General features: G+C 36.9%; 1 protein-coding gene across 4 annotated transcripts; it reads right to left on the reverse strand.

The window, feature by feature from the left end:
- Positions 1 to 940: 940 nt before the first annotated feature.
- Positions 941 to 11,703, reverse strand: RB195_012271 (uncharacterized protein; the record flags this gene model as incomplete). Of its 4 annotated transcripts, none has more annotated exons than XM_064194052.1 (20): positions 941 to 1,085; positions 1,167 to 1,294; positions 1,669 to 1,810; positions 2,651 to 2,715; positions 2,971 to 3,048; positions 3,105 to 3,272; positions 3,431 to 3,526; positions 4,194 to 4,340; positions 5,691 to 5,727; positions 5,972 to 6,141; positions 6,657 to 6,833; positions 6,973 to 7,144; positions 7,217 to 7,361; positions 7,538 to 7,608; positions 7,677 to 7,783; positions 7,919 to 8,029; positions 9,332 to 9,445; positions 9,993 to 10,115; positions 11,217 to 11,376; positions 11,447 to 11,703. In XM_064194052.1, the coding sequence occupies 20 exons, from the start codon at positions 11,701 to 11,703 to the stop codon at positions 941 to 943; spliced, it is 2,613 nt and encodes an 870-aa protein (XP_064051632.1). The 4 variants fall into 4 exon arrangements, with proteins under 4 accessions (XP_064051632.1, XP_064051633.1, XP_064051634.1 ...); XM_064194051.1 differs by having other exon boundaries at positions 6,967 to 7,144; XM_064194050.1 differs by lacking the exons at positions 941 to 1,085; positions 1,167 to 1,294; positions 1,669 to 1,810; ... (4 more) ...; positions 4,194 to 4,340; positions 5,691 to 5,727 and having other exon boundaries at positions 5,968 to 6,141; positions 6,967 to 7,144.
- Between the last annotated feature and the right edge of the window lie 2,281 nt (positions 11,704 to 13,984).

Consider the following 13,984-nt stretch of genomic DNA (forward strand, 5'->3'; position numbering starts at 1 on the left):
GCATAGAGGGACGTTGCCTAACATCTAATACCGCCCATTTCCTTTCCGAACAAGAAAAATAGGGAATTAAATTCAAATTTAAGACCTGGGACCCGATAACCGTACTATTCGCAGCGTTCGTATAGCGAGTTGAGTGAGTTTCACAAAGCCCAACGCTAAAAGTACGCCACATTCCCTAAATCTGTTATCATCGAGCAGCTGTAGAATAAACAAACCGGCTAAACGAAGACACGTTATCTTTCACAATTGAATCGTGAAAGCACATAGGACCACCGCCGGCCATATAGTGTTTATTTCCGTACATCGCGCGTGACTAAACAAATAATGTGTGCGAGTGTGTGCGTGTGTATGGCTGAGACGAGCGACGACGACGGCGACGACGACGAGAAACTGGATAAAGAATGATGCCGCTTGCAGCGGTGACAATTAAAATCCCATTTCTTCAGGGACCATCTTAAAAAAAAATGTGCAAAAAACCACTCAGAACAGTGGACGGTCATGATTGGTCAGTGCTGCAAATGACACGTCCACAACCGTAAATAATTTCTCCAGCATTGAATACTTTGTAATCCACAATTTGAAAATTTATTACAATTATAATCACTCATTACATACAATATTTAACCCTCAGATTGATCACAATTCATTATACCACAGAAAGAACGATAAAACTTGCGAAAAAGCGTCATTTTTTTGGATTTGTACTGGAAAAAGAAGAAGAAAAACTTTGAAAAAAATCGCAATTGATCCAAATCCGAAAAGATTAGCGCCAATTAAAAATGTTGCATAGCAGAAATTTTTGATACTCAATCTCTTTGATAGATTCCTATCACCCTGCCAAGACCTACCACGCTCGAATCGTAGAGGTATTGGGCATAATTAAGTGAAAATCTAGATAACAATTGAAATGTACATCAAGAGGAAAATCAAAAGTGGATGCCTATACAATCTTGCTATTATCAGAACGGTCTGAATTCCCCTTTTCTAATGACGTCATCACAGAAAGGACGTCATCTAAAGGCATTCGTTGGCTGGGATCCACAACGAGTAATCGTTGCATTACGCTTAATAACCGGTTGTTGTACCTGGAAAATGTGCAAACTGCCAAATGCAAACTGAAATTGGTCGAAATCAGAATCCAGGTAAAAAACGGTAGCATAACTCACAGTCCTGTATCTGGATACTGTATCTTCTCGGGACTTTGCGCCGCTAACGCAACACTATTTCCCTTTTCATAGACGAGGTCGAAAGGGGATACAAAATAGCAGAGCGCGTAAAGGCAGCAACCAAGGGACTAAAATACAAATATAGTAGAATTTTTATATTTTACGATTCGAAGGTCCAAGTTAGAAAAAAAGATAATTTGTGGAGAGAAGAAGAAAAGAATTCTTCTTCTCTTCACAAATTATCTTTATCGGATAATTAGCTAGCTTTATCGGAAAATAGAAAGTAGTAAACAAAAAAAAATTTAAAAAATAAATATAAGAAAATAAACATGAAAATGTAAAACTAAACAATATAAAATAATATAAAATGAACATAAAATTATGATAAATAGACCAGGATAAAATAAATCTTTCAAGCAATCTGCTACAGCAAATCCATTTTAAGAGAACAACGTCCAGAAGTTCCGAGCCAAAATGTTACGGAAGTATTCCAATAACGTACCCAAAGATCGGCCGCTTCCGTTATTACGGTACCAATATGACAGTCGAACAGCTCCGGAGCACGATATGGCATCGAACACAACTCAGCCGCTTCGTCGATGACATGTTGTTGATCACGTGCGTTATCTATCCTTATAGGAACTCTGGAATCCATACAATTTAGTTGATGAAGAATCCATAATTAAAAACTCAATTTCAAAAAAGGGTATTTCATAGGGCGAGGCGTCATGAAGGTGAACATTCTGAAGTTAAGATCACGATATTAGCGCGTGAAAGGCTCTAGAGGCGCTCTGGATCCGTTGCTAGACCCCAAAGATAAGTCGAAGAAGAATCGCTCTACTCCACCTATTTAAGGCATCACCACACGAATCTGACGTGGTATGGATTTCCAATGGACAAACTCTAAACGTGATCTTAAATTGCTGGATCAGTGGTGGTTCCGCTCATCTCTTCCTAATCGTAGTAAAAAAAAACCGCGTGGAAGTTTTTCACCATGGATCTCAGTTGCGCAACGCTACGCTCTCGTCCAGCTTTCGTCCGCCGCGCCGCGCCGCACCCAGCTGCGCCGAAAGCCTGTGAGTTCTCCTCTGACTGCTTCGATTCAAGTGAAACCAAACAACGTCAAGTTAAAAACAAAGATACATTTCAAAAACTCTTACGAATAGAAAAAGGTATTGGCCTCAAACATCAAGGAAATATAAATTTACGAAAAAAAGACAAAGGTGAATGGAACTCAACGTTAGTTGTTAGTTTACGTTTCAATAATACAGAGAAAAATTGCTAGAATAAACCAGGTGATGAAAAAGGGTGGTTATTATGCTCAAAGGTAGCATCGTCATGAGAAATGAAAAAAAGCAAAGTGAGATACAAAAAAAGTGGCACCATAATAATGAGATTGATTAGAAATGCAAATTATGGCACCAGTGTTATTTGAATGTTAGTTAAATAAGCTAAGCTAAATAAGATAAAAAAAAAAACATTACCTCGCTGCCGATCCAAAGTCGGTCAGCAAAGGTGTGCCGTCGTCTGCTCGCAGTACGTTGGCAACCTGAATTTCATGCATTTCCAAGTAAGAAAACGAGAACCGTACCATCTTAAATAAAGGTAGAAAGCGCCCCAAAGTTTCCTACAAAAATCTACAGCAACAATTGTTTATGACAGAACGTATTAAAAAGTGTAATTTGTCCAAGAAGCACTTTGTACAAAATGCTCTCAACAATCGAAATAATCGCCATATGATTTTATTTCAAAAATAATGTGATTCCAAAAATAAGAAAGAAAACAAAATAAAAATGAAAGTCACCTTTAGATCTCTATGAACATAACCAAGTCTGTGCACTGCACGAACAGCTGAACATAACCCATGAAAGATGCAGACCACCTAAATTTCCAGAAATTTGTGATTAATTTACACATATGATATCGTTCGAGTCCAACCTGTTCCTGACCGAGATGATCATTCGATGAGCGTCTTCGAAGCAGATCATCACCAATGGAACCCTTCTTACAAAAAGGGAACACAAGGTAAGTGATATGGTCCGTCGTAATAGCCGCTAGCAACGGAACAACATTTCTTACATCTAACAATTGGCGATGAATAGAGATCTAAATTTGTTAATAAGATCATATGAAAAGAGTAAAAGAAACAAAAACGAGTAAATCATGAGGAAGAAGGGGAATTTTCAAAAATTCGCCTCCTTTTTCAAATCAATTTAACCACCTGGTCAGTTGAAAAACGCAATCTTAGTACTTACACAGCTTACCTCAATAGCTATTCGTTCTTCGCTCTCCCGTGAATGTTTAGAGATTTTCTTCACAGCAAAATGTTCCCCGCTATCTATATCCGTGCAGAGAAGCACCTGAAACGCTCCAGGACACTTCACAAGAAAGGAAAACAATCGAAATGAGACAAAATAATGGTTCATATGTAAAATTTAGCAGCGTAGTTTTTTTTTGGCAAAGCTCCACGTATCCAGAATATTTCCTCAATTTATCCGCTCAGTTCTTTGAATATTCCCACGATTTTTTTTTGCTGGAAGTCCATGCGCTGAGACACGGGGAATATTTTTTGGACTTTTTTTGTTATGAACTCTCACTCCGATTTTCAAAAAAAGTACAGCTTGTTAGAAAATATGTTAAGTAGTAGTTAATTCTCACTTTTAAGCATAAACAGAGTAAGAGATTAGGAAAAGTAATTGCATTGCAGTTGAAACAATAGTAATTTTGTTTTGCACCCAATCACACAAAGAAAATAACGCATTAGGGTGAGTAAATCCATAGAGAACCTTTTTTATTTATATAAACGACAAAGCTCCTTCTATCTAGACTTTTTCAAACCAGAAACCATCTACCAAAAAAAAAAGTTCCGTATGAAAAAGTTGACATTCATATGAGAAAAAACAACAAAAACAAAAATAAAATAAAATAAAAAACAAAATAAAAACATAACAACATGAACTTTATTTAACATGAACAAAATAGTTCTGAAACAACTCAAGTAGATATGGCTCGAGAAAACCCGCTCACCTGACTGAATCCACCTTCAGCGATTTTCTTAATGATTTTAATACGATATCCACCGCCTACAAGATCTGCACTGGACCATACACAGCCCATCTCTGGTGGAGACTGCCTGGCAGACTCAGAGCGTTTCGTTCCAGCAGTCACACGATTCTGGAATGAATACGATGGCTGTCTCACACTTGTTAAAAATGCTATGTGGGAGACGCAGAAAGGTCAAGTACGCATATCTTAACAGACTAGTCATCAAGAAACAGAACGCCATCGTCTTAAAAATAGGCAACATAATTATATCAAAGAAAATTACAGACACACAACTGTTATGTCAGTAAATCCAGACAATTTTTACTTGACTATTTTAGATGACTATTAATTTAAAACTCATTACGAATAAAAAGTGCAACCAAAAAACCAAAAAATTAAAACTGATAAATACTCAAAGGAAATACCAAACTCAAAACTTACTGGTAAATACCATGAATAACCGAAAACAACAACATGTTAAATGATAAATACTTTACTAACCAGCACTACACTACTACATACCAGCATATTCGTTTAATCCAGAGAAAAAATATCTAAAATGAACCAGTTAATGAGAAAAAGGCAGTATTATGGTTAAAGGCAGCATTGTTATGAGAAATGAATGAAAAAAAAGCAAATCGAGATACAAAAAAAGTGGCACCATATAACAATGAGATTGATTAGAAATGCAAATTATGGCAAGTGGAAAGAACTAGTCTGTCAAAAATCAATAAATACAAAGCACTAGCTATTTAAAAATCATTTCGACTACGGCGAAAAGCTCAATAAACAACATGTAACTCTTTTCAATTAAAGCTGAATCATGATAAAATTCGACGATTAAAGCTAAACCATCATAATGTTCGGTAACAGAAATGCAATAACACTGCACTAATGTAAAAATTGATTAGAAGCTCTCGAAAAAGAAGCATCAAACAGAAACTAAATAAAATATGCAGAATATATTATGATTTGCTAGCTGTAAAAACAATAAGCGGACTCAAGGATTTCAGGGATTTTTTCAATAGAAATGATACCTCTAAGTAAATCAATTAATACGTGAATCATGAGGAGAATTACAGAATTCAAACAAAAAAAACATCATTGGCTAGATACCCACGGAACTATTCCCGCACAGTTCGTAACTGAGTGACGCTGCATTTCAGTTTATCGCACAATGACTGTCGCTCTCTTGTAGAAACTGTCACAGGCGTCTGTTCCGCGATGTTGATAAATGCCCGGGCGGCAACCGCGTCAAAGGCGCTTATGGCACTTATCAACATCGTGATGGCGCGTGTGAAAAACGCAAAGTTTTCTATGCGCGAAAAAAGTACGGTATCCGCACGAAATCATAATACACTACTCGAAAATCACCGAACCATCTCGAATGCGAAGGTGTTCGACACAAAAAAAAATCGAATATTCGACTAAAAGAAAACTACCGATCACGAAAGCGGCTATTAATTGTCACAGCAGCACCGTGACTCGCCCGATATTTCCATATAGAAGCGAATACCTCAAAGGTTCCAAGGGTGAAAGGTGGTCAACAAAAAAAAAACTGAAATACTTGAGCCTCTCTATAGAATATTTAGCGTTGGAAATTGATAAAATAACAACGACAGTTTCTAATGACTACCGGATAATAAAAAAAGTAAGCAAATAGCGAAAATTAAAGCCAAAAAAAAAAGACTCAGTAATTGAAATAACCAGCGAAACAAGACGAGTTCATTCTTTCATTCACCGCAGATGGTAACGCTCACAGCTCATCCTTGTCCGGTTTCTTCGGTTCGTGTACTTCCTCCACTACTATTGCCGAATCTTCTGTGTCGCTAACATATCCTTCTTCATGTGTATACCGCTGTGGAAATACTGCTAGAGGATAAATTGTGAACGCTCGCAAGTTTCGATTTGGAAAATAAGATGACCACACCTGAAAGTAGGTGTATATTTAAAAAAAAAAGAAAAAAAAACATGGAAGTAAAAACGAGTGACAAAAGAAGTTGCAATAACTTTCATGAAAAAAGTTGAAAAGACAATTAATTTCTAATTTTTTTTCTCCTCCTCTTCAAAAGAATTTTGATGTCTATATCCCTACATCGCAAAGTGCAGCAAGGTAAAATCTGCGGCAAACACCAATTCAATTGATTATGAACATTCCGAATATCCAGAGCACCTTGACTGGTTAAATCTCTTGCGTATGAAAATAGATATAATCTAGATAATGAAGACAATTCTCCGAAAAAAAAATCAGTAAAGATGATCAGAGATGGAAGATAAAATAATGCACTAGAAAATGCAAAAAAAGGAATATATCCAACAAAAATTAGGCCATTTGCAAGGAAAATGCCAGAAATTTTCAACATCTATCATGAAAAATGGGCGAATAACTACGCAGTGAGGATGGAATATTTTTAAAATGAGCATGTAAACAAATAGAATACTCACTTTATTAGGGTGTTTGTCAAACATTATCGGCAAGTACTCATCGACCGGTAGCAACACTTCCAACGGTTTCGCATCAATCAGTCGATGAGCACCTTCGTTTGAGAGGATGTAACCCAGTGTCCAGTAGGAATATCCGACGGTGCTGAGATGTCGATGCAACGGGACCCATAGCTCTTCCTTAACAAATTACTTCAATTGTTTTGCGGAAGAGAAGACCGATCAGCAATTCCTACTGAAGTTCAATATGTCAGAAAAGGAAAAGAAAGAAGAAAAATAGAAAAAGAAAACAATAGATAAAATGTACAGAGACCTCTACCTGATCGGCCTGCTTCTTGCGCCCTAAATAGATGAGATCCCACTCCATTTTCGACCCATCCAAATCTTCAAGTACTTCTCTAATTCGTTCTAGACCGTCGTCGGCAAAACGAAGATCATCCTCAAAAACTATTACTCGCGACAACCCGAGACGAACCACATCTTGCCATATCCTGCAAGAGTCTTAGTTTTAAAATTAAAGGATGTAGTTTCAATAAGGAACCTGTGGCAAGATTTTATATGACCTGTAATGGCTCAAGAAACATCCAATTTCGCCTGCTTTCATCGGTCTATTGTGGAAAGGATCGAGGTATCCCGGAAGAAGTTCATATACGAAATTATCAGGCAAATCTTGACCATCGGTTGCTTCCCAGTGTGTGGCGTCGACTCCTGAACATCTTTAAGAAATAGTCAGAATAATGTAAAAGTGGATTGAAAGAAAAAGAAACTAGTCTCTGCAGGACAAGAATTTGAATCTGATGGAAAGGAAGAAACAGAAAGAACAAATTAAATGTTCAGATCAAACAATCCAGTTGACATTACAGAAATATGGGGATAAAACTGACCCAAAATTTGAAAAATTTTCTCCATTTTTGCTCTTCTCTCTGGCCGACGATTCAAATTGATCATATAGATCCTAGGAAACAATATTATTCTCAATATACTCTTCAGAAAAGAAAAACAGAAAATGCCGTAAATACCTACTTGTCTACATCCCAGCGGTGCGGTTCTGGTACCCAAGGTCGTACTGTCTGCGAGGGTATGGGAAGATTTTGATCATCCGCAACGAGATCAGCGAGCAGGTAACGAAGCTAAACACTAGTATTTCAAAAGTCTGGATCTAGAAATCAGAGATAAAAAAGAAATAATAATCTTCCTTTTTAAGGACCAGTCTAGATGTATGAAGTAAAAAAGAAGTGAAATATATGCGACTTGATCACACTCACTGCCCGACGACGAGCATCTGCCTCCAAGGATTCATCGATGTAGAAACCGTGATGCTTAAGATTGTCGATCCACAGTTCAACACCCATTCTGCGTGCCGATTCAGCAAAAACCTTAATCAATAGAATGAACTTACAGGAATTCCACCAAACAACTGTATATACCATAATTCCAGCGTAGCTAAATAAAAAAACTGTAACAAGTATGCTGTCAATAACATGAGAACAATGATGGAGAGAAAAAACTGCTTAGCTGCAGACAATGGCATTAACGCGACTGTACTGCATTCGATAAAGTAAGTGCGGGAAATCAAATGAGTCATCTCTTCTTCGGCTTATCGTACAAAAACTAACTATGGAAGGTCACCGAAAATATTCCCGAGAGAACGTTCCATGCTCTGCCAACGGAGTACTTATAGCCGCTATACAAAAAGGATAGAAAAAGCAGCTTAACAATCTGAATGCGAATGTCGGACAGAACTTACGATATAAATAGCCGTAAACAGGAAGGCATAAAAATTGTGACTGAGTGATTAATTGACCTACTAATCATGCGCATATACCTCACTAGGCTGTTTATTGCTTTCGAATTGATTTACTGCTCGATAAATCTTTTAAAAAAAAAAAACCGGCTTGCGTTTTCTTCCTTTCATACGAACCATACAAACCAACTTCAGGAAAAAAGAAATATTATGGTCATGTAGAACCAATCTCAAAACACATATACAACGTCCATGCTTCTTTCTGATCTACTCGAAGCTAGTTCTTAAATATAACTTCCCAGAAGGATCTAACAACATCATGGAAAATTCTACTCCATATTTTGTTCAAAAATTCTCTTTTCTTTTCTTAATCAGTGAGACAAAATGTACATTAACTATGCGAAAATTATGCCGGTCGTATCCGATATCTAGGGCGGGTGTAGTGTAGCGGTTAGAGGTTCCGCTTCCTGCACGATCGATCGGAGGTTTGAATCCGCCCTAGTGCTCACCAAGCCTTTCATCCCTCCGGGGTCGATAAATTGGTACCAGACTTGTCTGGGAGAATAAAAGCACTGACTTGACACATCGGCTAGCCACCGCAAGTCATTGTCCTCAAACGAATCTGAATTGAAGTGAACGTGGGGGCGCATCCCAAGCGGATTGATTAACGCCAGAAACTTTATCCTTTATCCTTTATCCGATATCTACAGTTCCAACATCTGTCAATCGCTTTAATTTCATTGAAGTAAAAGCGCGAAAGTCTTCGCACGGTAAGAATCACAGAAGCACTTTAGTTGATGGAAACGAAGGTTATTATGGGATTTAAGATTGCAAAGAAAAAAAGAATGGAAAAAAGTAGGATGAGCCAACAATATAAAGTATTGCAAACATATACTAATCTCTTCTAAACATCTGATAGAACCCAAATCCTTACCTCCAATGGATCACTGCTGCCTTCATAGTGTGAAAGATTGTCCGCATCAAAGGTGAGGTAGGATGCATCCATGCGATCAATATTCACAAACATTGGTAGAACCGCTTGATCTATCTGAAAAAAGGAAGTGATATGTATAATATATAGTGAATGGTAAATAAATAAGTACGTCTCAAAACTGAAAACTGCCCACTGACACTATGTAATTCATTACTTCCCCTATTCCTTGCGTTTTTGACATTGAAATAGAAATAAATGAGCTAACGAAAAAAAGCAGTTCATACAAAACAGAAAAAACGAACGGTTAACAAAAACCAGCTCCTTTTGGGCTAAAGCTAAAATTTTCGATGAATGAACATATTCGGGAAAATTGCAAGAAGATTAACCATGTGAAAAACAATGAAAACCTCCTAGAAGAAATAAACCGGTTTCAATGTTTAAAAGAGATTTATCGTAATGACGCTTACGGATCGAATAACAACAATACTATCCACGCAGAAAATCAGTGGTTATTAACATAGAATTGAATCGGGAACATTCCAAAAAAAAAAGAATTTCGTTTAAAAAAAAACTATAATGGTAAATAGAAATAAAAGTAAAAATATGAGCTTATACGGAACATTCAAATTAACAGAGGAGATTGCTGTAAATTGATGCCAACCTTCACTCTTTCCACCACATTTCTTTCGCGATAATCATCTTCGACTTCATCGAAGTTAGTGACTCCGTCTGTGGATGCCGCATCAAATAATGCACTTATCACAACGGCTGTTGAATTTAAATCCTAAAAAGAAAGAGATGAAATCAAAACAAGAAGTAAATAGAATAAAAACAGATCATCTAAGTATCTAAGTAAGCATCATAGCAGCACCACATAGTTACTAGCAGAAAAATTCCGAAAATCATGAAAATACATTATTTGAAACGTGATTGTGCAGTACTGCAGTAAACTTACAAGTATAATATGCATTTTTAAGTTTCTAAAGACCATTTTCCCTCATTGCGACTTCACTTCTACCCCAACAAATCTAATCTCACATTGAAGTCAAAAGCCACACGAGCCGTGGTTCCGTAGTGTAGCGGTTAACACCCTGGACTTTGAATCCAGTAACGCGAGTTCGAATCTCGCCGGAACCTAACATTTTGTAATCGAGAACGTACTTGCGATTACACATTCGAACCGCAATGAACTCTTTGCAAATTCTTACAGGGACCTCCAAGTACTTTGTAGGCCTCGAAAACGATGAAAACCGAGGATGAATGTCTCATGGAAACCCAAGAAGAGCAGTTTATCGCAGCTAATTTGCGACTAAGAAAAAATCAACTGTTTGCTTATGTATATAATAACAACAGTACATAGAGGAAGAGATATTACCATAACTGCAAATTCTCAGCATCTGAATTGATTGATCTTTAGCTTCTAATAATAAAGGAGCGCTTAAGACATGCTTAGTCGATGAATTCGACTGGAGCGAGTCAGCGTGCGGAGAAAAAAGTCTTCAGAAATTGGAAAAAAAAATGGGAAAAACAATAATGGAAAATGACAAAACGTAGCTGTGTATCCGGTCATTAGTGAGAAAAAAGAAACAATAATTTTCCGCCTATTTTTAAGAGACACTAAAGTGGCAAGTAGTGATTAGCAATAGTAGAAATCGTAAAACGAAAAAAAAAACCGAGAAAGACAACGAAAGTAGATACAATATTGTAATAAACGATGCAAAGTGAAGAAAACTCGCAAAGTTTCAGGCAGCAAAGGAAAACTTTTGCTAGGGGAAAAAAGGAAGTGGTCAAATAATATCGATCACCAAATATATGCTGTAAATCTAACAAACCGCTTTTTTTTCTAAACTATATTCATTAATAAATATATAAGCAAATACACTACCTTTAGCAGTCGGCTTCTCATTGGGAGGGTATTACCAGTCGTCAGAAGAACCCGACTGGTTCTCCGTAGCCGTGCTGACCTCAATCCTGCTTCCAGCCAATTCGCCTCACCTTCGACAATGGCTATGGAAGCAAACAATGACGACATAGATTCTTTCCACCTAAATATACAGTGAATCTATTAAAAATATAGAACTATTTTGTCCTCGCATTGAAAAAAAAAACACTTACCAGGACACCTGGTCCCCAGTTGGGTCCTCTCTGTCGAGTAAATAAAACGTAATACGAAGCCTATTTTTCGGATAATCTATGTTCTCAAGCCATCCCAAAAGATACGGTACAACGTGAGCATGTTTATCAAGCCCTATGACAATTTGTGTAACTGGATAGAGGTGTCGGACGTCACCCTCATCCGGAATCGCTCCCGGGAATAGAGAATGAGTTGGTGGGAAGACGGACAGCCATGAGGTCAGCCATAGCGGCCACATACCTGCAACGATAGTTGAAATAAGCATTAGTAAGAATGGAATGAGATATTACCAGTGAGGTTCGCTGTAAAACATCTAGAGCTTACTCATACCAGCAGTTACCGGCTATTTGCCATCTGCTGGTGAGCTCATCAAAAAATACGCGGCACCTGGCACTTAGGAACTGTTCAGTGCAAAACTTTTCGATGACTCAGAACCTAATGGAAATAGGAACAGCTTATCCGTAAGATAAGAAACGAACAGATGACAACAAACGAATCGTTGACACATGCCAAGAAACTTACGAGAAATAGCTTCGCTAAGAAGAAAATAAGCTAGCGTTTTTAAATATTTTCAACCTTTAAAACCATCGGAAAAAAATATCGTCCTAAAAAACCTCGTTTCTCAACCCTCTTGGACTTCCTGATCATATTGTGTAGGATATAATAAAGAGATATTCCCTTAAATAGCAGTTAAAGTAAGTAGAAATACTTCCAAATTATCCTGATCCATAAAAATTTGAAAAAGAGCATCAATAACATTTTTTTAGAAGCAAAATCTTTACGCATTCGAATATGAACTAAATCAACATTTGCTCCACTTCCTAAAGATTTCACAGAAATGGGGAATTCAGTACGAAAAACAGAGAAATAAAAATAATGAAGGAGTTGATACATATATACTAAAAAGGCAAGATGGAGGATTTATAAGTATCTTCATCCCATTAAAAACATGACTGAACTTATGCGAAAAGAATCAGAAAAGTCAATTAACGTTACTGAGTCATAATGTCAAAAAAGATGACGAAGCCATCAAGGGTTCCCTTAAAAACAACACCGCCACTCACTCAAAGTGCTTATTTCTGTGGATATTGATTGGCGCAAGTGCAAAAGCGATTTACTGAGATGATGGATGCTGCCTTCCATTCCAATAAGTTCGCACAACAAAATGACAAATAAAGTTTAGAGAAATAAATAGTTAATTGGATCCACTTTCAAAAAAAAAGTAGTTGCAAAACAACACTACATTAATGGAAGAACGAGAAGAACAAAACTAGCGAATCTTGTTCTGCTCTTCATAATTTTTCCAGTAATATTCGTCTATAAAGAAAGTCTGCTGAGAGGCTCACAGGAAATTAGCCCAGAGTTAAGCAATTAGGTGGAACTCAACTACCACAACTGCAAAACAGCACCTATAGTAGTGCTTACATGCGTAGAACCAGATAAAATCAAAGCAAAAAAGTATCGCTAGAATTTATATGAACGTAATATATAAGACATTAATAAGGGAAATAGGATGAAGATGGAAACCGACAAACCGACAAAAGTTCCAAAGAAAAATTCCCATGACGCTTCAATCAAGGAATAATTGCAAAAATACAAAAATCCCCAAAATTCAGTCAAAATATTAATTAACTAAGTAAAATAATAAATCACGTTGGACCAGAACTGGACGTCTAGCCTATACTCGACAGATTAGTCCTACCTAATGCTGATATTCTTGATCATCAAGAAAGAAATTCAAATCTTTATTGTATATGGTCCAAAGCCGTAAATGCAGAAAATTAAACTGCTAGACTCGATTTGTTCCAAATATATGATACAAAACTATAAACAAAGACTTCTTTGCATTATCGCTTCGTTTGAATAACACCTCTATTCACAGTAACAATTTTTTTTACAGTAATACTTGATAGGATGATGGCTACAGGCTCTTCACCACGTAAATTACGGTTGTTTTAAACAGTCAGCTCATTAGTAGATGCAAACAATACTCAATAATAATGAAACAAAAGTTTGGTCGAACCAAAGAAAATCAAATCACAGAAATTTTCCTTCTCTTGCGTTATTTTGTATACTGTATCTTTCCAAGGCGACATTTCTCACCACAGATGCACTTTTTTCACACCTTTGAAATCTTATTAAAGGGCCTTCTCCACAATTAGGTAATTTCAAGGCCAAGGAGATATAGGCCACTACCTGTGACAGGATGCAGTAACACAACAAAAAAAAACTGCGACTAATTTATTTTCATACGAGTATCAGCACTTTCAAACAAACAGGAGAAAATGAAGGGGATGAAAAAATGATGTAGACACATCATATATGCAAAATTTCTCACAAATAGCTATACAATTCTTAGCACATCAAATTTTCAAACACATCAAACATACATAAATGTCGTCTGAAAATCACACGGTTAAACAGCGACCATTTTTCCAATGATCCGAAAGAATTAATGACTGGTAAAACGTGGGGCAGATAGGCGATTGCTGCTCGTAAGTCTGGTGACCTCATGTAAA

This window comes from Necator americanus, chromosome III (assembly GCF_031761385.1).
Source record: "Necator americanus strain Aroian chromosome III, whole genome shotgun sequence".
NCBI lineage: Eukaryota > Metazoa > Nematoda > Chromadorea > Rhabditida > Ancylostomatidae > Necator > Necator americanus.